Source organism: Ruditapes philippinarum, unplaced genomic scaffold (genome assembly GCF_026571515.1).
Source record: "Ruditapes philippinarum isolate M1 unplaced genomic scaffold, ASM2657151v2 ctg3101_1_1_1_1, whole genome shotgun sequence".
In the NCBI taxonomy this organism is placed as follows: domain Eukaryota; kingdom Metazoa; phylum Mollusca; class Bivalvia; order Venerida; family Veneridae; genus Ruditapes; species Ruditapes philippinarum.
Window position 1 is genome coordinate 35,561 of NW_026856038.1, and position 24,421 is coordinate 59,981.

A 24,421-nucleotide genomic window follows, 5' to 3' on the forward strand; every position below is an offset into this window, starting at 1 on the left:
ATATAATATAACAGAGAGGCAAGGTTGTTTTTTTTTTATATAAAAAAAACAACAACAAAACAACAACAACAAAGTTCTGCTACTTAGCTCTTAATGGGACTAACGTATACGAACGGGATACACACGTTTAATAAATAACTTATTACAATTTGATCGAAATACTTAGGCAATTTGAAAACTGGTTTTGCAAAGTTTGAAACGTTTTGTCGCATGTTTTAAGTAATCGATTAAAGAAACGGTACTTTCAATATGATAAGATTAACATTGAATAATGTTTAATGTCACACTGTTCTGACATATCATACCGTATTGATAATGTCACTTTAACACGGGATTGCATTTTTTATGATAAAATTACAAGATAAATATTCTGTTTAAATTTTAATTATAAAGCAAATCATTAGAAACGAGCAACGCTAAAAATACTAAATACTTACAAAACAACTTCGCACTTGATTCGGTCGCCGACTTTCCATGCATCACCAGATTTTTCACCGGGTTTGCTTTCTGTATACACCCTTAAAATATATTATAATTGACATGTTTAAATAAACGAATATGGTATTTATAGTCCTGTTAATCAATTTCATAGAAAGGAGAACACAGCTATATTAGACTCTTAACTCTAAGCAATGCTTAATGGGAGGAAGGTTTTTGTCCATAATATTTTACATTGTTACTGATTTAAAATACATTGTTGTTAGTAGTTAGTTCACAGTTATATATTTGTCAATTAAGCTCATGAGTGTGTGTAAATAAGAGAATTGTCTAGTTAATAAACAAATAACGCTATCCATAGTGAATAAATTGTGACAAACTACAATCAGATTATGTTAATACTTTGATCATGATTGAACATTATTTGAAATCCAAGTAAAAGTTATATGTATGCGAATAGAGTTTCAACAATTTTGTAATAACTGTGATATTCGTTTTTGCTCAATTACATACACATTTGACCGTGGATAAATATTCTATTAATTCCACGGGTTGTGTATGCTTTTGTTATTAACGATACCATAACACAATTTACATGGTTTTGATAAATAAACCAGTTTGACACGATAGGCATACTGTGGCGTTAAAATTACATAACTAAAGAAAACACATCCTTAATGAAGACATTAACATCGTATGACACCTACTAAAATGCAACAAACATACACAATGCAAGCACCTGGTGTAAAATAATCTAACATGCGAACATTCTTTCCATCTTTATGAGTGGATATTAAAGTAAACCGTTACGTGTATGCAATATTTATCTTGAATTCCATTGAGGTCCAAAAACCTAGAGACATGATATCCACAATTCTTACAAGGATCAGTTTAGACACATTATACAGAAAGATAAGGATCTGTTTGGACACTTTATACAGAAAGATATGCAAAATAATTTAGAAATATTTTAAAAAATAAATTGGAATCGTATTTCTTAGAAAGTTTAAGCTCGATTTGAGTTAGAAGCGTTGCAACGCATTTCGGTTAGGGCCATTTTTATAATACGAATTATTATTCTGGAAAACTGAGTGAGCAAATTATCTACAAGTTTGCACACAAGTCATTGCTCTAAACATACATCAAAGAGAAACCTTATTTTCGACCAACCATGTCATATTTGAATTCCTTTAGTATCACTTATCATTTTAAGGCTCCCGTTTATAAAATTGCAAACGCATAGTTTCTTTCTCGTGTTTCAGCCTTGTTTTCCGTTATTTATATGCAAATTTATGCAATTCATAATTTACATGGTACAGTTTGCTTTTAATATACTATATTAAACGTTTACTGAGATATCCATTGACAAATTAAACACGAAACTGTTTTTAAACGATGGTTTATTATCTTAAAACAAAATGCACAACCAAAATCATGTTCATATTCAGTAATAGACACAAATTAACATTTCTATTAGATAGACAGTTATCATTTATCAAGATGTGCTAAATTATAAATTTAAATGTTTCTTAACACATTAAACGTGCCTGTTCATTTCGCATTGTTTAAGTAGAAAAATAATGCAATTCGATTATTTTCAATATAACGTACTGATATTTGACGGTATTTGACGACTATTAGATTGATTAAAATATGCTGTGAAACTAACGTAAACTTAAGAAAAGTGATATACTTAAACATAATTGTGGTCGTATTGTTCATTTGTATGAGCATATCAGACACTTACCTTGTTTTATTTCAGCCAATAATTATCGCGAAAAAATGTTTAAGATAACAAATAAAATTTATATAAATTATATGCATGTATGAAATATCCACATTATGTTATAAATATTCAGCAAAGGACTTAAGATTTATTTTCTACATGAAATAACTATAGACCCGGACTAAATCTTTTCTGATTTTGATTTACATATGCTTGAATTTTTAGAGAGGTATTGCCCGGTTGTTCCTTCTTGAGCCAACGTTCCTGCAGTTAAATTGTACTACAATTGTCCTGTTGTAGTGACATACATTTTTGAAAGAATATTTAGCGTGTAAATTGTAACATTCAATTCTTGTCGCTTTCTAAATGTTATCAATTTTCATAAATAAAGATTAATCTTTAATATAAGATATTCGAATATAATCTAACGATCGTCAATTCGTGAAATTTATTTTACCACTGCCGGTTCAATAAAATTGAATCATAATATTATTTATAAAATGATACATGTTTGCCCTTTTAACTTCTATTAAGAATGCTGATAAAATATCATTATGGTTACAAGCAACAAACAAAATGAACGTAATTATGAATTATTTTACCTGCAGAGTGCAAAATGAAACGCTTCTACTTATTATTTTAAGTGCCGATGTTCGTTATGATTATCATTTATAATTCATCAAACCAGTAAACTTATATATAGTCTTTACAAAGATTTGTACCTTATTAAGTTTATAATTCACCGATGTAAAAACTTGTATGCAGCTTTTATTGAGTTTAAAGAAGGATTTGATTGTTATTACTATTGATAACTGATAAAACATAATTTTTTATTACAGTTAAAATGTTGAAGATGACATTGAATGTCCTTTCACCATAGGGTATACGAAGGATAATCCAAAACAAAGCTATTATTTTTTTTACTAACATGGGCAGTCTAAATTGTGTAAACCATACATTAAAGAAAAAACAAAAACAGCAGAACATAAAATTAATAAAACAAGAAAGAAATATAATATATTGAGTACAAATTGCAAGCGCCCTTTACGATTCTAGAACAATTATAGTACACATATGCGTCACATGCAGATTTTGCTATACTTGTTAAGAAACATACATCACATTTCAAGAAAACAATGGGAGAAACACAAAATGAAGCCACATCAGTTTAGTCTACTGATACTTTTACAGGAAAGTTTGACGTTATATGAATGATACAATTTAATAACAACAATATTCAAAGTGCGGTGTTACCATTGTTTGTAGCTTGGGAATGTCGTTAACAGACAAACGAGAAATCCGTAAAAGGTTTAGTTCTGTCATTATGATGTACAAGTATAACAATTTACCGTTAAGATCATTGATAAAATTAAAATGAAAAAGATGGTGAACAAATAAACATACCGATTTTCTGACGACAAGGGACAGATAAGGGCATAAGGTCGTGTAAGAAAGACTAAATAGGACGTAACAAAAGTGACAAAAGTTGACGATCACAGATCTGACTGAGCGTTAAGGCATCATAGAACGGATATCGTTAAGCTAATTGAAAAATAAATGTCATTGAGGGTAATTCTGCTTAATCGATTAATTCGTATATGTCTTTGATAACATAATATTTAGTAACTGTATTCCTAGATTTCGCGCGTTTTAAGTTGGCGCTTTTCGCGGTAAGCATGATTCTGCGAATCTTTATAGCCGCGAATATGTCACTTATAACAAATCCGCGAGCATTTCTAGCTTCAACCAATTAAAAACATAAACGTGCTGAATATATATTTTAATCTACTTACACAACAAAGATAAAAAACAGGTGCTATAGAAATGTGTAAAAATGTAAAGTTTATCTCACTTTAGGTTTTAGCTTGTAATCAATATTTACATTTCGGATGAAAAGTACACTATGTAACACCGATAAGTGACACAAGAAATCTGTGACGTCACACACTACATTCAGTCACATAGCTTGCAGATCCAAACGGGGGTTTAATATGCAATGAAAAAATACAATAAAAATGATCAATTATTTGTAATTGTCATGCTTATTGACATAAATCACGGAGTATACAAACACATTTACAGTTTGTGTACATTGAATGTCTTGGATTATATTTGCTTGGAGTAGGTGTAAATCTTTGTTAAAAGTGCAACATTTAGCGATCAAGTGCTACAGTGCTAAACAGATGTGATGTTGTTGTTGTTTGTTTGTTTGTTTCATTTTACGCCATTTTCCAACAGTATTTCAGTCATATAGACGGGTAGTTTCCTTACCATCGTTTCTTGATAGTTACACCAGTACTAGACTACCATCCTCCGCGCTTAACTACCAACGCATTTCCCGGGGATCGAACCCACACCAGAGAGGTAACTGGATTAGAAGTCATCGACTCTAACCCCTCGGCCACGGAGGCGGTTGATGTGTTGTTTTTATAATAAAAGCGATGTACAGTCCGATACCGTTACACTAGCACGACATAACCGTTTTGTAAGCCAGACGTCATGAATTGTTGAATCATTAATGCACCAAAACATAGCCTTCAAACAACAGTTATTTAGGCCGTAGCGACTTGGAATTCGTGGTTACTACAAATCCGCGAAAGTTTGTCTCCGCGAAAATGCCAACGTTGAGAAAAACGGGAAATATTGTATCCGCGATCATTTCGAGGAATAAAGTATATCAAAACTACGTAAAGAGTGTACAGTGTGTTGAAAAACATTCATTGTGGATATTCATTGAATGAAATTTAAATGTGTGCACGCTTTCAAACGCTTTATATAAACAAAATGCTCAGACTATCTATAAAGCAATGCTATGCATACACTATATATCAATTAGTGTGTTTTCTCCTGGCATGGCTCAGGTTTATTTTGTCCATAAAGAAACAGAGATGTCATCAGAAATGCGGTTCTGATCCGTTTAGAATTTGTGTCAAAAATTGTAAGGGTGTCGCAATGTATGACCAGCAATGGGTTACAGTTATTTACCAACAAAATATTTATTGCAATGAAAATAAGTCAAAAAGATTTATATAGAAATAGGAACGGATAATAGTCTGGTTCACGTCTTTTTATTAATCGGCGCCTAAAGCAACTACACAAAAGATGTTATGAAATGAGCGATGACGTGTTCTGGAAAGCCCATTGACCATCTTTTAATTGTATGTCCTTTTTCAATGACTTGTTATTTTCAAATATTTTGTAAGAATTTGCTTTACGTAATTACATTAATGGTGACATTATTTCATATACGATTTGTTGAACCATATATCATTCACAGTAAAAGTCTACATTATTATTAATCATCTCTCGTACGATATGAAATCGCTGATCTAGTTTGACTTTTTTCAGAATGAATGTTAGATTCAAGACTTGAAGACAAAAGACAACTGTTACGTTTACGGTACTGATGACAATAAATTACACATTCATTTAAACTGTGTTTATCTTGTTAAAGATGGGTGGACATGTACTTCCTTAATTCGGAAAAAATGCATCGGAAGGTCTTAAATTACAGAAGATATTTCAAAATTAACTATTTGATGCAGACGGAAATCTTACTGTTTAAAAGTATGTGTTAACTCAACTGCAATTGTAGAACACAATTCGAATAGAATAATACAGAAAAAAATGCTTATACTACAGAAATACAGTCCCAATAGTGTAAAATACTCAAACATTAATTAAAATAATAAAAGAGACAAATAAAAGTTAAACATTCCTAACATACATTTGATAAGAATATGGTTGTAAAATTTCTTGGAACCGAAAACTCTCCGTTTACTTAACATTTGCAAAACGTTCGTTAGTTACGTAAACCGGAGACTCCGGAACATGGTATTTATAGAAATATAATTGTTATTTATTGTCAGCGGTAAGTTTCATTCTAAATCATACATAATAACTGTTTTGAATCTATTTATACATATAATGAATAATTATTGAATACAAGCACTCAATGCATATTCATATTTGAGGAAAATTACCGAATGATGGGAAGAATAGTTTTGTTTTACATCTGGAGAATCTAGTGTATGTAACTAGGATACATCTCATGTCACACATTTAAACCTAAGTTTGTCAAAAGCTTATGCTTAAACAAAAGTGACACCTTATACTTTAACATCTGGTCAAGAACCAAGCAAATGACAATATTTCAAACTAAGGTTTTAATTAAAATTTGCTGAATAATGTTATTTTTGTCCATTTTAATACGTTTGTACTAGTATTTCTAAAAGGTTAACGATATGATGAAAATGCAAAGAAAAGAGTTATTTCTTTTTTATTATTATTACCTTTTTTTCAAATTTAATGATGTATATATTCATACTACTATTTTCTTTCAATCATACAAACATCAGTAACGTAAAACAGAACAAAATTTAGACAATAAAGTTGTCGATACATACTTGCCGTCTGAATGGTATCCACAGGAATTGTTGCCAATGCCCGGTAGAAGAATATCAGGATAGTTATCTGGTACTACACCAATAGCTTAAATATAAATATATACTACTCATTCTATTTTTGTTTCAGCCTATATGTACGTGACGGATATAAAACAGCAAACGTGTTCAACTTAAATTGAAAGTGGTAATAAAGACTAATCTAACTTTTTCATTTATGGTACTAAATTTCTATTTAATAAGAACAAGTCATGAACAAAAATTTAAATTAAACAAAAAGGTGCTAGACATAGCATTGTAAGAAAGAAAAACACGTTATATAAAATATGTTACAGTAATGTTAATATTGTTTGAACGCCCTATACATCAATAGTATAGATGCCGTTTTATTAAAATCATAATGATGCAATCATTGATTGGTACCAGCAATACTGCAATTACTAATCAAGTATATCATTTTTACCTAACGACCCGCTTTTACCCATGCTTGATATCTCAATTTCAAAGAATGATCCCGGACGCACATTCTCCTTGAACACATGCAATCCAATATCATTACTTTCGTATGCGGCATAACTGTAAAAATTTAAATGTGAAAACATATTATTATACTGCATACATTTGTTACAAATCATTAGGAAGGAACTGTAACAGTTAATAATTCTGAATGCATTTGAACTGTTAGTGACTTTTGTATGTTTAACCATGTTTTTTCGCTGGTATATCAAATATCGTTACTTTTTAGTATTTTTTATTTGATGAAAATTGTACATTTTAAGTTCTGAGTATTATCTTGTAATAATAATTATTCACGATGATTTTACTTAATTTGTAATGGAAACCTGATAATAGTATTTTCGTAGCAATACCGTGTGTTTTCTTATTCATATACATGTTTAATAAGATAAGAATAGATATAAAACTTAAAACTCGAAATTGTTATCTTCCTTTCTAGAGCTTATATAATAAGCAAACGTATATAATATACATTTTCATATCACCTTTAAACATACGTTTGTACAATCATGTGAAATTTCTAAATCACAACATTAATAAATGTGTCAGATTTAAATATCTTTTGATGTCAAATGAAAGCCTTTAAGCGTTATTTGTATTTGCATTAGAGCACCTTGAAAGATATATAAGATTTAAGAAAAAAGTCATCATCTACAATTAAGTTGTTTACCTACCTGACACATTCGCCATCTATGTTGAGATTTTTGCAAACAAGTTTTCTGTCAAGTAATGGCTGCAAATGAAACACACAATTTGATGGCGTTATATGCCTAAATAACCTTTGCTCTTTGTATGATTTTTTTTTGAGGAATACATCATTTAAAGATTGTATCGACATTTCATGACGTTTTATCGCCAAAAGTTGCTAGCGTTTAAAAAACTCCAGCATTCTTCAGTTATTTACATTTAACATGGAGGTTTTTCTGCATATTTAACAAATTTTATGTCGAAATATTAGTAGAGATCTGGTTAAAGAATATATATAAGACTTTTCATAAGCATTATACATTTTTCTTCTAAAAATATGTTAATTATTGGTCAAATAATCTCTTTAGTTCATTACAAATACCTTTGGTGTTTCAGTTAAAGTTGATGCCGAGTCTTTAGGTGTATGTATAACAAAACACATAATAAAAAATCTACATACTTTATTAAAGTGTAAATTTGCCTGCAATAGAGAAAACAAGAATCCCTTAAGAAAGCCCAAGCCACAAAATTGAAAATGTGCCAGGCTCGGTTTGATTAAGCCTGTTTATAAACGATACTGTCAAGTGTAAGCTACCAGCCAAGCCCCTAGCACCTTAATTAAATCACAATAAAATCGATCATTTAACGAATCAGATTGTTTCGTATTTGTACTGATGATTATATGTAAAATATTTAGTTCAGCACCCATGTGATACGGTGTATTATTATTAAACATGATTGTAATTTCAATAAATGTTGTATGAGTTTCCACTGTAAACGTATATTGGATACTTTGAATTGCACCTATATATAATTTATTTGAACATGAATTAAATTATAATTATGTTGTTCAACTAAATTTAACAAATTAATTTATACATGGATTAATCAAATGAATACAAGGAAATTTTAATCATAATGAATTATTGATTCTTTGATTTATTCATTCGTTAATCAATAAATGTAGGATATTACTTTTATCGTGTATAAATATTGAATAAATAGTTCCATCTGCTAACGAATAGGCATCTTATATATACATTTCTGGAGATTTTTAAAGTGGTACATACGGTAAAATATGATTAAATTTAGTTTTAAAAAAAGAAAAACAAACAAAAAACAAAACAAATGTTATAACAAACAAAATAACAATACAAAATATAAGGTATATCAAATGCACATTATGTCTCAGAAATCCAAATTCATATATATCTTTGGAGATGTCAAATGTGTGTTAAATACATGTTATATTAAAATAAGTGATTTAGAGCATGTAAGATGCTTTTACAACAGAAAAAAGATGCGCTGAATATGTAGTTATGTGTCCTTTAAGTAGCTAATAAAATATTTTGCTTAATTAAACATTAAAATTTGATCCAAAATTTACTAGTATGATCATATCCGTTGCCAACAGAGCAAAGAAAGTAAAAGATGGTCAAATTATGTGGCAAAGGTCTTTTTTTCGTTGAACTGTAATAAGATACCAAAATCATAAACTGTTGATCTACAACAATGATGTCATTTCTAATAACTTACTGCAATATAACATGTAAAGCTTGGTCATGATAATAGAATGAAACAAAATATTCAACTGACAAGGATAGTCGGGATCTAAAAGACCCTAGCATATCTATAACAATTATGCCAATTTATACCTAGCATGCCATTTTTCAAATATATGTCATTAAGTTCTGTAGCATTTATTAAACCAAATAGTTTTACAATTATATGCCAAAACATAAGGAGTAAATAATTTTAAATAATTTGTTGAACAAAATATTCTAAATTTTATATTTTCTATTTGTTACCTTGGAGACACAAAAATCATAACCAATCAAAATTACATATTTAAATGGTCACTTTATTATAAACTAGTCAAAACACTATTAAAATCATTACATTATTGGGCTGAAACAGTCCAAAAATATCCAAATTTTCGAAGAGGCGGTTTATTTTAGGTTCTAACTTATATGTGACAGCATATGTGATAACTTACAGCATATGTGAGCTGAGGTTTAGTTTCACTTTATCTGAATGCTGCATTTTGCCATCTATGGACATTGTTTTAAGAAACTTACTAAACGTACATGCATACTAATCAATAATGACTCTTTTAATCGACCAAAATTATCAATGTTTGCAGGATTTTAAATTTGTTCAGTAATTCAAATGTGACCATATCAACTGCCCTTATGTTCGTTGACTTGTTGGTAGGAGAACTAACAAAACGTTTTATAAATGACGCCGCAATCGTCAACAACATATTTCAAACACAGTCGCAAAAAATATTATTATTGCATGTATTTATCACAAAATTAAAGGGTGGCATCAGTTGTTGTTTGATTACCGTAAAAAGATGTGATTATACTGGAATCACAACTAATAGTTTTAGATCTCACGTTATTTCATCCAGCACATTTTCTGCCTTTTACATTAAGATATTAAATAACTCACTTGACGCTTTTGGTGCGCTATGGCCTCCATCGTATGTTCTCTTGTAAAGGTATCTGTCACTTCCGTCTCTATTACAATGAGACGTCCAAAGATTAGATTAAGAATACTCTTGACATTAAAAAACAGTATTATGATGTTAGAAATATTATTGATTATATATAAGAAAACACCACTGTAAGTAATGTAAATTCAAAATACTTGATATGAAATCTCATAATATAGTATCACCCGTGCGTTTTGACATGACTATTAAGCAAACTGAATAATTAAGCATAGACATGATCACTTTATTATAGTTCGTTTGTGAAGTGATTATTTAAACATGCCTACCGATCAAATGTATCAAAACTGTTCACTAAACATTGTTGGAAAATATAACTTACCAATTTGTTTGTTTCTGCTTTCACTTTGTGCTTGCTACATAATAAATAAAGACAATTTTTAAATTGATAATTGTCCTCATTTATCATCGTATTAGAATGATTTCTTTGAATGATCTTGATACAAAAGGAATGTATGAGACAATTGTATTTAACGTATGTTTTTTTCAGGCAATTTTTAATATATTTCATGAACAACAGAATAAAATTTAATGCATACTTATTTTACCAAGATCATGAGTTCATCTTAGTAAATATTCTAAGATTTTAAGAAAAAAAGTAATTATCAAGTTAAATGAAATAAAGCAATTATTCTGTGATTTTCGTATTAATGTTAATATCGCTTACATACATGTCAGGTTGCCTTGTATAACTAAAAATAGGTTATTGTATCGGCTTATGCATCTTAGGAGTTGGTACAGAAATATTGAAAATGTACTACTGTTTAAAGTATATCACATTTATTGCAAAATATGTACGTGTATTTTCCTCAGTAGATAACATATAAACATGGAATTAATCAGACTACAACCTTACTGTTAAGAACATGATATCCCATAATATGGACAGACCGGTATTTCAATTTTAAGCTGTAGTGTGACTTACGTGTCCAATGAAGCATATTTAATTATTTAATTTTAGTTTGTTTTGTGGGCATGAAACTGACGCTAAAACGTCAATGAGTTTTTTTATATATATATATATATTTCTGTGCATGAAAGGTCTTGTTCCTATAATAACACTATATCATTATACATTTTGCTGCTGTATGTTCCCTATTTGTTCTTGTGTTCTGAAAGTTAAACATTACTTGAAATTCTCAAAGGTAGCGTACACCTTAAATAAGTTTTTAATAAATCGACTTACCTGAGGTAAAGGATCTTGAACTCGTCCTTTATCAGCTGAATAAGCTTGTTTAAATTCGTGTTGATCATGTTCACCTGAAATATATAATTATTACACCGAAATAATCTCATAAATAAAATATAATTTCTAAATAATTGAAAATAGATAAGCAACGAGTAGCTTTAAACTTATCTACAAAAACGAGGCAATTGTTCATGTTCAAATGAATAAAATCGTTACTGGTACCAGATAAAATTTAATCGATTTCTAAAGTATGTCTAAGTGGTGATCATTCGAAACAGTAACACGCATTTGGTTTTTTACGTATGTTTTTTATTAATAATATATGCATCATAAAAAGAAAATTATTGGTAAACAAAAAACTTACTCCGTTCAAACGGCTGTTCAATGAGCATCCCAATCACCTTTCTTTCTGTTACAGATTCAGCTAGAATTTTGTCTTGCATGAATCTATACTGAGTCACATGGTTTTTGTTCCTTAAACTATCAAAATTTTGCTGGGTCTTTTTCAGTCCTCGTTTAATTAATAGGGATGGTACAAAGAGGTTATTTGGTGTGTCAATTTTTGACTCCAGTTCATTGTTTTGTCGTGTTAATTCAGCTATCAAATTGTCGATATCCTTCTGCAGATCTTCCATTTTCCCCTTGTCGTTCAACATAATGTCCTTTGCCTGATTCAAAACCTTCTTTTTCATTTTATTTATACGTTCAATTACATGATCTGTGAATGCCTCCACATCGCTAACAAATTGCTCATAGAACCCCGTAAGCTGTTTTCGGTTGCTCTCTATCATTGATAGACTGTATTTAGCCTCTTTCATGCATTTATTCATCTCCTTTCTAAGATTTCTAAATTCTCGACTGTTATCATATGCAGCAGCTTTGTCACGAATGAGATCCAGCTTGCATCCATTATGGTATACAATGATGCATACTGCACAGCCAACTTGGTCGTGCTTTGGACAATAGAATTTCACAAATTCTCCATTGTGCTCTTGGCATGTTTCATTCGTATCGTCAACCGTTACCTTTATTGCTTTCGATTCATCTACTTTTACTAAGGAATGATTTCTATTATTTTTACGTTCTTTGTGTTTCACAAAACATGAATTGCAAATGTTAACTTCACATTCTACGCAAAATCCATCGGCATAAGTTGTTATATCATAATCTTCACAGAAACTACACAGTTTGGCATTTGTGTCTTTCGTCACTCTTTTACCAGAAACTTCCATAATTTTGTAACAACACCGTACCTGTAAGTCATAAAATATAAAGTAGCATTCATAAATAGTACATCTTAAAAAAAACTTGACATATAGTGTATCCTTTTTCTATCAATTGTTATCTGTATATACAAACATATCTTTTTGATAACATATCACTTATATTTCATGTTTATTGTTAACAATCTTTGATACTGTCATAAAAGTAGTTCAAAATTAATTAATGACAATGCTGTCAATGCTTTATTAATGGAACAGACTTGAGGAAAATTTCTTTTGTAAGCCACTGATACTGTAAGTTTATTATTAAATGCTCACATGAAGAAATCTTAATTAACTAATTTACTGACTAGTGTGCCATTGCATCTATTCGATGCAATATTCAACGGAATTTGACATATTGACCGTTGCTCACTTGTCAGCATTGTTTCATGATATGAAAAGGCTAAGTTAAAAAAAAGAACACAAAAAGTGAAGCGTTTTAAAGAAAAGCAAACGCAGAATTATCATGTTTTCATTGTAGTGCGGATAAAAGACGCACGTAAACAATACGACGTCAGACGTACAACAATCTCCCGAAAGCTGTGCAAACCAACACAATTGATTTTATACTCATCCTTGCTGTGTTACTATAATTATAATAATTTATTCAAGATATGTTCCATAAAAACAACATTAATGTTATTCGTGTATGTGCACGCTCAATTTCCGCTGTATAATGATTACATACGAGTCTCTTTCTAATTTAAGGTTAAATTTTAAAAATTCCAATTCAGCTAGTGATTATGATATTACACCCAGTGAATATTATTTTATAAAATGTTATGATCACTACTGCTTTGGACCAATAAGATTGCAGATATATTTAGATAATAATATTATCAAATATATTCTACACAACCATTTAAAACGGCCAGTCATCGTAAAGATGAATGAAACCACCCTAAATTAATATACAGTACACGATATCCGATATTTATCTTATTGGAAAATAAACAATATTGATCATTATTGTAATACGTACTTATTAATTGATTCTCCTACTCAAACCATCATTGTATCTGTATTTGGCATAACATCAATATATGTTTATGAAATATTTATTTATTGATATTTATGAAAAATTACTTTCTGTTTTCTTATATATGTTTTTTGTCTTGTAAAAATGATATGTGTTCAGTCTGAATACAAAACTCTCGTATTTTAACGTCAACTTATGATGATTGAAATCTACATAATGACAGTAATGCAGAAGGACAAATATTGTTAAACCATAGGTCTTTGGAGGTGTAAGTGTCGTTAAATACTCAATTAACTGAACGGAAAAATAGTATCGTATGTTTTGTTTCTTTTTGCATTTTGAAATCGGATATATCCGTTAACCATTCATTTTTAAAAGCAAAAACCAATAATTATATTTGTATACAAAATGGCTGACGAAAATAATTATTATAAGGAAAGTTATCTTCACAGTTGACAATTTTTTATGAATGTATGCAGAATAATAAGGTTTACATATAGTAGTTATTCTATGAAGTTTAGGCTATTTCTCAAAAAAAAAAAAAACTTCTGCGTTGGTTTACCATTTCATATTAACATAAAAAATATATCTTTAAGAACACATATTTAACAATTCATTCACAAAAAAGCTGTGTGTATAGATATTTGATATAACTGCAACATCAAATTGTGTTTTCTGTCACATTTCATTCAAAACTCGTTAAAACTCAAAGTGATCTTTTCTCATCTGAACCAACAATTTAAGCTCTTTTTATAGATTAAGGTAGCATATTGTACTAATTTCAAAACAATGAAAAGCATACTTTGCAAAGCACTTGATGACGGTCTCGAAGCTCGAGTTATATTCTTCGACAAAAGCAAGGCATTCGATAAAGTCTGGCACAAAGGCATTCTCTGTAAATTAAAATATTATGGTGTATCTGGAAACATATTTAAATGGTTTCAGGATTATTTAAGCTCCAGACGTCAGTGTGTTGTTCTAAGAAATGCCAAATCTTCTTGGGGTGTTCTCTCAGCTGGTGTTCCACAAGGTTCGATCCTTGGTCCTTTACTTTTTCTCATCTACATAAATGACATAGTCCAAGATCTTCAATCCAATGTTAATCTTTTTGCTGATGATACCAGTCTCTATATTGTTATTGAAAACCCACAAACTGCAGCACAACAATTACAATCAGATATTGAAATAATAGCTGCATGGGCAGAAAAATGGCTTGTCACTTTCAACCCGTCTAAATCAGAATCCCTTATTGTCTCTAGAAAAAGAAATTCATATCACCAACCACTTCAAATGCTTAATCAAACTATACCTGAAGTAAAAGATCATAAACACTTAGGATTATTTTTGTCTCACAATTGCCTGTGGCATTCACATATAGAATATATTAATGAAAAAGCATGGAAACGGGTGAACATAATGAGAAAACTGAAATTCATGCTAGATCGTAAATCTCTTGAAATTATTTATATATCGTTTATCCGACCAATCCTTGAATATGCGGATGTGGTATGGGGAAACGCATTTCAGTATGAACTTGACCTCTTAGATAAAATACAATATGAATGTGCTAGAATAGTGTCTGGTGCAACAAGACTAGTTTCAATTGAAAACTTAAATAATGAAGTAAATTGGGAAACATTAGAACAAAGACGTTATAAACATAGATTAACATTATTCTATAAAATCAAACATGGCATTGCACCAGAATACTTGTCAGAACCAATACCGTATCAAACAAACACTCGTTATAACCTTAGAAATTCAAACGACACTATTGGTATTTCAGCAAGGACATCTTTATACTTTAGTTCTTTTTTCCCATCTTCAATTCGTGAATGGAACAACTTGCCCCTTAACATAAGGAATCTACCAACCCTTTCAATGTTTAAAATTTATCTATTACGTGATAAGAAAACTACACCAAAATACTTTTATTTTGGTGATAGAAAACTTCAAATTCTTCACACCAGGTTACGCACAAAATGTAGCTCCCTTAATTATCATTTGTTTCTAAAAAATATATCACCATCACCATTATGTGAGTGTGGTCAAATGGAAACTAACTATCATTACTTCTTTGAATGTAATCGCTTTCGTACATGTAGAGAAAAATTATTGGGAAATCTAAATAATTTCGATATTACCCTCAACACCCTACTTTTTGGCAACCCGGACATCTCAGATACTGATAATGCCAATATCTTTAAACATGTTCATACTTTTATCTCAGAATCAAAGCGATTTCTCTGACTTAAAGTGAAACAGTGAAGCAATCTTTCTTTTCTCTTTCTTTCTTTTTTCTTCCTATTTGATTATTTGTTTTCCTTTCTTCTTTTTTCGTTATTATAATTTCTAATTCTTATCCCGATGATTACTTATAAATATAACGTTTACTTCGTCACAAATATTTACATTCCACTTTTTTGATAATTGTACAAAATATTAGAAAATCGACTCATTATAAAGTTACACTAAACGGAGAAGAATTTTATAAGACTTAGTCTTTCATTCTCATCCTTTTCTTTGAATATATTATATATTTGTATTCTGATTGTATTGTATTATGTATATCATGTAAATATTCGGGAAATAAATATGTTTAAACTAAAACAATGAAACTATTTTTAAATAAGTATAAATGATAAAGTTAAATAAGGAGAATTATGTGTTTTATATATTATCTCACGCTTGAAACTTCTAATAGTTGTTTGTATGTGTCACAACAAAAACTATGTTATGTAACTAGATTGTAATATGATAACTTGCGTTCTCTTTTGATTATCTATAATTTGCACGATGTTTACATACATACGGTTTAAAATAAATTCTGTCAATTGAACAGTTTATATATGTTTTGGTTTTCTCTGCAATCAAGTATTTGCGTAAATGAAATTCCTTCAAATTAATTAAGTGTCTCAAAGACTGATGCTCACATACGGTGGTTAAGTATCAATGGTAAACAGCGACCAGGTGTATTATATATACGGTATTATATTGATCCAAAGGTGCGTGGGTGAAACTGTTTTTCTCATAAACCTTACTGGTTGATAATCTATCTTATATTCACGGCTATACTGTTTATATCTATGCATCTATGAGGTAATTTAAAACAAATATGTAAAAACTTAGAAGTATAGATTGTTAAACTGTATTGAACAGAAACAAAATAGCATATGTAAATTAATAACTTATTCTATTAGATGTATTATTATACATGATCAAATGTATGCCATTCAAAAATGTGTAACAGGTATTACAACAGCAAAATTTACTTCAATACTTACTCAGTATATAAACAATATCATATTGAATGCAGGACAAGTCGTTGCAGAGCTTAAGAAAAAATGAGGCAAACAACACTTATTATGATAAAAATATATTTTCTTACCTGTCGCTTTATAAGTTCTAAATAATTTTACCTGTTTAAACAACGACTTTTCTACGTTAACAAATATACACCCACTAAATACGCTGAATAAAATACTAATATATCTTAAACCTTTAGAGCGAATGTTTATAAAAATCGATTTTAAACTTGAAGTTGGCTAAAGTTTCTTTTTTAAACGGCACACACATTCTATTTAAATAAATATTTGAAACCACCTGTATTTTATGACGATTTTATTATGCTAAATTGATGATTTTGTGTTATGAAAAAACTGATAAACTAACACATTATGTCAATCGTATTACTTAATACTGTTCAATCATTGGTGAATTGGTTTCATAATATATGTAGGTGTATGTGACCAACAAAGTTTTAAATGTAAAATATGGCATTTATTCAAAATATGTACAGATTATTATACCTGTTATTAAACGTCCTGGTTGATTAACCATAATATATATTCACGTTTAAAATTGATATTAATTTGAAACCTCGTTCACTACTTTTATCAATATTTAAATTTATTAAAAGACAGATGCAAATGGAAAATATTAGTTACCAATAAAATAAATGAAGTTCAGTTTCTAATCAGAACAGCGTGAATGCAATATATTATTGATTCTCAAATTTAATTCAAAGTGACAATCTGCGAAATACTGAAGATAAATAACACTTATTTATATGCATGGATAAAAAGTTTTACCTGTCACTTTCAAATAAATGTATACAACGAATAAAACAGAGCTAACACATATACATCAACTATACAATCTGAATGGAGACAATAAATGCCTCTTTGTAACTTTTAATCAGTTACACCGATTTAAAACGTTGGTACACATTTCAACTTTATACGGTTCACACAATTTTTTTTAATTAAAGATTGAACATGCGTATATGGAAAAACATTTTTTTCTTCCGGATTTATTGACTTAATTGTAAGATATTGCCGTGAAATATATTCTTACACAAATAACTTTGTTATGCTATGAAACATATCTGATTAACTAGAAAAAAAAAGAACAACAACAACAAATGATTCAATGCTCTTCCCTTATGGATTTAAAATCACGAGTAAAAATGCAAATAAATTGTGTGACAGTTAAAAACTAGTTCCGATAACCATACTTGGGCGTATGTTCTTTACTAGGCATTCAGAGAAAATCCTTAAAACATAGAGCTTGATATAAGCTGTTTCATTTATACTAAAAAAAGAGCAAAGTTAACATGTTTAACATTATCCCCAAGTGATGACTTAAAGTGCTTTTGATTTATATATTTTAATGAATGCATGCATATACCTGTTCCTGTTTTTTTAACTTTTGATTTAATAGATAAGAATAAAATATTAAAGATCATCTGCGATCTCTAGTATGTTTTGTCGTGGACATACATTATATAAGCACAATTGTATGATTATATTTGATACATTAAAACAAGTTTTCTAAATCCGAATAAAGTGCTAACCGTTTTTAAAACAATAATTTGGTTGCGCCCTACTAAATAATATTTTTTCTTTCAAAATTGTTAGATTTTGATAACCATTTCTGTTCATTTGTTTGGTAAGGTCAGATAACTTGATTTAAAAGACACATATTTAATCAACAGCGTTACATCTCTTTTAATTTTGAGCATATTTATCATTTATTTCTTAAATAATAATATCAACTGCAGATAATAATGTGATTGTATTGTAAATTTTTAAAGATATCTCATGATTGACATGTCTATATTTTGCCATTTAAAATACCTATAGTAGCATCGCAAGGCATATGCTACTTAACATATTTCGCACTAGGAATAAAGATCAGAGCTGTCAATAAAGTAGTGTCGCAGGATTATGTTTTCCCACTGAGAAAGAGAACATAATACACCTTAATAACTAATTTCATATAAAGCACACTTGTTAATTAAATGCAGATATACCTGGAGCTATTACAATATGATATGACTAAAATTCTTCGTGGTCGAAGACAGTTGTTTTAAATATTCTGGGTATATAGACCATGATTGTGATATGCATGCATCGAAACAATTTAAATCAATATAATGCATATAGATTACAAAAAAGGGAAAAACAAATGGATACATAAACAAATAAATAATGAAAGAGCAACTACATGTTATTAGTGTAAAATACATGTTCATTTAACATACCGTGTTTTATCTCTAATATCAATACATATTATATTTTTTTTAAATCTTCAAAAAAACAAAAAAACAAAAAACAAAAAAAACAACAACAAAAAACTGAAGATAATTGATTATCAAAACGCGTGTGCTATTAATATCTTTTTAGCTACATCAAACTGTTATTATTATTGTTAGCATTTTGATTTTGTTAATATAATTTATTTTTGGCTATTTCTTTACATTGCATATATATGCATATTGAACAAAATCTTTAATCCAACAACTACAGTTGTATAAATCTTAAATATATGATACATCTAAATTATCATACATCTTACAATGTCTGTATACAATTCCTTATTCAAAACACAGAATGATCGCGGTGAACTACCTCTTATTTATTTAACGCATGCCATTCAAACCATTTCAAACATATCGGTAAAGTATTATTTTAAATCGACATTTACGGTGAATGTATATTTAAGAACTTAAAACCAATACCAAATTTATTGTTTTTTCCACATGTTTACTTATATTAAGCATATTGTTAAACCATTATGTCACTTAACAGACTGTCTTTGTTTTTGTTTTGTTTTTTCCGGTTGTATTTCACAACATGTAGTTTAATTTTATACTTGATATGACATAATTTTTATCTTATCAAGGAACATTGTCTCAGAAGCAAATAAAATTAAGTTCTTGTAAAAGTGCAAATATGAACCTTATAATGTTTTAAAGATGATGTTGATGTTAGAGATTGTTAGATGCTTGTTACTTTAAAAAGGAGCGATGAATCTTAATGTATCTGAAATTAAAGTATCAAAATGTAATCAATGTTGTATTTTGACTTTCATACAAAATACTTCTTTACTAGAACTATACTTAAGGCATAATTGACCTTTACATGTCTCATTTCAGAGATGATGTCATTATTTGCATATACATATTAAAGACTCATGATATTGTCTTTTTTAACAAACGTTTGTGGAACATTCATGTGGGGACTGAGGACGTGCATAATGGATTTCATATTTTTCCCGTCTGTTGTAATGCTTTTCAAATAGATCATCCCATAACTTAATTTTGCGTTTCTACTGTGCTAAGTTTTAGTTCAGCTACAATAAAAGTCGAAGTTATATACCTTCTCATTTGTTTAATTCTAATCATTACCATTATTGGTGTTGTTATTGTTTTTGTTGTTTCTGTTGTTGTTATTAACGTACTAAATAGCATTATGATCAGAAGACTCATTTCAATTGGTAGAGTTGTCGTATTGTAACTTTCTATAAGTCATACTATTATATTAGTTTTGGGCTATTTGAAACGAGTCATCTTAAATTAAAACAAATACGTAATGGTTGCTGCGTTCATGATAATATTTTCTCTTTTTATCAATCTGCATTTTTCCAAATGAATATTAAACAAATTTAACGTTTAATTATTGAAACAAAGAGTTATATGATCTTAATGCAATGTGTAGTTTAATACATAATAATATATATCATACTCAGTTATTGTTACATATGTATTTTGCAATATCCTTTATTTAATCAAAAAAATGGAATACAATATGTTATAGTCTGTAATATATCTTTTTGCCTCCAGAAGAAATAATAATATCATGAATGTGTCGGTCTTTTAACTAAGTTATTAACTTTTACGTCTTTACTAGGACATTTTCTAATCACTTTTTAATCATATGGCTTCTAAGTCTGTATTCACTGGTATATTAATATTGTTATAGCTTGTTTCAAAGAACCTATTACAAAAAAAAATATTTTAGATATAATTATTTCATAATATCAGCCGCTCTAATAAGTACTGATTACTATTCGATCTTAATACAAAACGCCTCGTGTTTCAACGTGTCAATAATAAATGAAATCTACATAATGACAAAAAAATGTAAATGACAAATATAACGTTACTCAGAGAGGAAAAATATCGACCATTAAAATATAATTTAAATATCAAATATTTGAACACAAACCATCGTTACAGACTCGGTCTTAATCGTTATATTTGCTTTGCATTTTACAGAATATTTAATACACATCAAATATATATGTAACACAATGGTTTAAAACCAGTACATGTTTTAAATTGATATCTGATATATCTTCAACATGACTTGTTTTATATGTCAGAAAGTCAGTTCACTTGCCTTTTGCAAACACGAACTGATCAATATGAAAGGGACTGTTAGGGTAAAACAAATACATTAAAAAGATTGTCTCAAACTCTTTTATGTGAACACACCTTTGTGTAATAAACTATTGTTATATCAATGAAAAAACGACCTGGTGTGTTATTATAATGCACGGCATTGAATCAAATAGTACGGTTAATACAACTTTTCAAAAACTTTTTTACACTTTTTTATATTCACAGTTACAATGTGCACATATTTATCCGGCAACTATTAGCTGATTTTAAAACAAACATTTTTTGAATTTGGACGTTAAAATCAATATACAATTTTATTTGAATTGACAGAAATACAAAAATAATAATTTCTTCACTGATTCTTTACAAAAAACAAAGATATTGAAGCTGTCTGTTGATTGAAACAGATTTGTTATTCGTTACAACGACATTTACTTCAGCATTTCTTCCTTTAAGTTAAAGAAAAAAAACGAACGTACTATATTGCAACCAAGCGTACTATGCACGTAATATCGATGCAGGAATTAATCAAAACATAAGTGCAATGATAATCATAGTAAAAGTTCTTACCTGTCGCTTTATAAGTTAATGATACAACAATAAATACACATCCACCAAGCACGCTAAATACAGAACATTAATATATATTCAGCCGTTAAAGCATATGTTACTCATATGTTAAGTCGATTTTTAACTTCTTTATTATTTGAACCGGTACACACATTTTAGTTCAACAATTAAAGCTTTGAAGATATTATGTTTACGTCTTGGTTAATTGGCTCTTTTGTAAAGTAGAATCGTGGCGTATTTCTTTAAATTAGCTCTTAATACATCAGATTAATCAAACCAAACATTCTTTTAAAATCATACTTGTCGCTTAATTGTTAACAAAGCGGAATATAATGGGTTCACTATTTTGTAAAACAATCATGTTTGACTTCCCACTTTCTTGTTACAGACAAATAAGTAATTAAAGTGAAATAGGATATTGTTTAAGTGTTAATCGTTAACAAAAATCACACCTTATCTGAAATTTGAATATACCATTGTTTACAATATTTGGATATTATATTGTACAATATATTAAAGGTTATGCTACATTTCAACTGTTCGTACGTAATTACAAATGGAAAAGAACATTAACAATATAAAGACACGACTTGTTTTAAATGTAAAAGTCGTTTCTTTATACTTTTAATAGTCTTATAATATAACTGTTTACGAAATGAATCCGCAATGTAAAGTTCCGAAAGAGGATTTTCAAAATTCTGACGTTGTGTCTGAGCTGATAATATAAGCAGAGTTAAACAAGTGTAAGTTTTAGGTTTTAAATTATCACTAAATGAATAATTAATTATAATTTCTATTCATTACATGCTTTTCGGTGGTTTATATGATATATGTGTGAAAAAACAACTGATATTTCACTGTTTGTAACAGTGAATTGATATTTTTCACTGTTTTGAATTTAAGCCTGTTAAGTTATTTCAGTTTAATATAAGGGTGCACGGAACTGGAAACCAACTTAATGACGTGACGTCGTAAATGATGTCACGTTGTAATTTTATTTGGCGCAATTTTCATTACGTATTAAGTTAATATGTCCCTTTAGACGTTTCTTTGCATATAAAAAGAAAATTAGATTTGATTTGTTTAGTTTAAAGTCGACATGTATTTCACTCGTGAACACCAACAACTCATATTTTACTCGTGTCTGCGCCACTTGTGAAATATACCTTTAGGTGCTCACGCGGTGGAATAGGTTCCTATCTTACACTGAACTAAATTAATGTTCTCTATCTGTTCACTGTAAGTTTGCATTCATAAATGTTAATATGTCTCTGTAATATTAGATTAATTTAATAAAATAAATGTCATTTGTCAATGATAAGTTTCTGATCCTTTAGATCCACCTTTAAAAAGGTTGTAAAAATAATATATTCAATAAAATGACAAATTATTAATTATTAATCTCATAGAATAATTATACACTTATTCTTAGTTGCCAAATATCTGTGTCAAATATTTTATACTTGAGACCCAACTTACATGATATTGTTTAAAAATATAGAATGAAATGATCGATAATTACCAACGCGAAATCCGTACACAGCCCAGTAAGGTATAAATGTAACAGTATAGTTGCTATCTGTTATGCATTTGCAACCCCGATAGGGATATAATTTTTAAGACACATTCATATCAGAACACTCCTCGTATTCCAATGTAAAATATTTTGATTTTTAAGAAGAAGTACATTATTGTGACTTACAATACATTATTGTGACTTACAATAAAGTATTAAATTATCGACAATTTACGCTTTATGTATTTTAAACAGTTTAATTACTTACAGTATGCATGTATAAAATGCAGCATACAAATTCATATATTATTCAAATCAATATATCTATTTATCAAACTTTTATAATAATTAAAGGCCCATTATGCCCGCAAATACTTTAATCTTTATTTTTAAAAAAAAGCTTTTTAATGTTTGTGTTCATTAGATTATCTAACACGTTTGTCAGTTACATGAACCATCATTTTCATATATTGCCTTGTTGGTGATAAGTACATATGTGGTGAACCAGCATCATGTTGTTACATGATTAACTATATCATGTATTGTTTCTTCAAGTAACAAACATCATACACTCTCTTAACCTATGATTAACATTATAAAATCCACCTTTGCCCTTTCTGAAGAAGTAAACATTAATTTGCTTCGTTGTTGTTTAAATTTGTCTTAATTACATACAAATATCATTCAAGTAAGGTAACTACTTAATTGCATCTGATTGTATTTGTATCACTATAACATGTATTACAATGTATTATATTTGCTTAAACAGGACATCTTAACCTGAAAAATTAAAACTGTTTGAGAAAGGATTACAAGACATGTAAAATCTTTAATAATCATAATCTCTACAAATCTGAATTTAAAGTCAACAAATCAAATTAGATATATCTGACAAAAATAAGTTATATTATAAGTTATATTATTATCTTT

General features: G+C 29.0%; 1 protein-coding gene across 1 annotated transcript; it reads right to left on the reverse strand.

Moving 5' to 3' along the window:
- Positions 1–433: 433 nt before the first annotated feature.
- Positions 434–22,200, reverse strand: LOC132745199 (uncharacterized). The gene is made up of 9 exons (XM_060734038.1): positions 21,976–22,200; positions 11,839–12,727; positions 11,472–11,545; positions 10,608–10,641; positions 10,225–10,292; positions 7,758–7,816; positions 7,031–7,143; positions 6,571–6,655; positions 434–518 (listed from the first exon to the last, which is right to left on the reverse strand). Exons 2-9 carry the CDS (start codon positions 12,704–12,706, stop codon positions 434–436), a joined length of 1,386 nt encoding a protein of 461 aa, XP_060590021.1. The 5' UTR covers positions 12,707–12,727; positions 21,976–22,200.
- Positions 22,201–24,421: the final 2,221 nt, after the last annotated feature.

What these genes read in the sequence shown, in the direction of transcription:
- LOC132745199 (XM_060734038.1), bottom strand. Translation starts at nt 12,706, where the DNA reads ATGGAAGTTTCTGGTAAAAGAGTGACGAAAGACACAAATGCCAAACTG. An exon ending in ATAGATGGCGAATGTGTCAG is followed by an intron (nt 7,144 to 7,757) that starts GTAGGTAAACAA and finishes AAATTTTTACAG; the next exon opens with TTATGCCGCATACGAAAGTA. An exon ending in GGATACCATTCAGACGGCAA is followed by an intron (nt 519 to 6,570) that starts GTATGTATCGAC and finishes ATATATTTTAAG; the next exon opens with GGTGTATACAGAAAGCAAAC.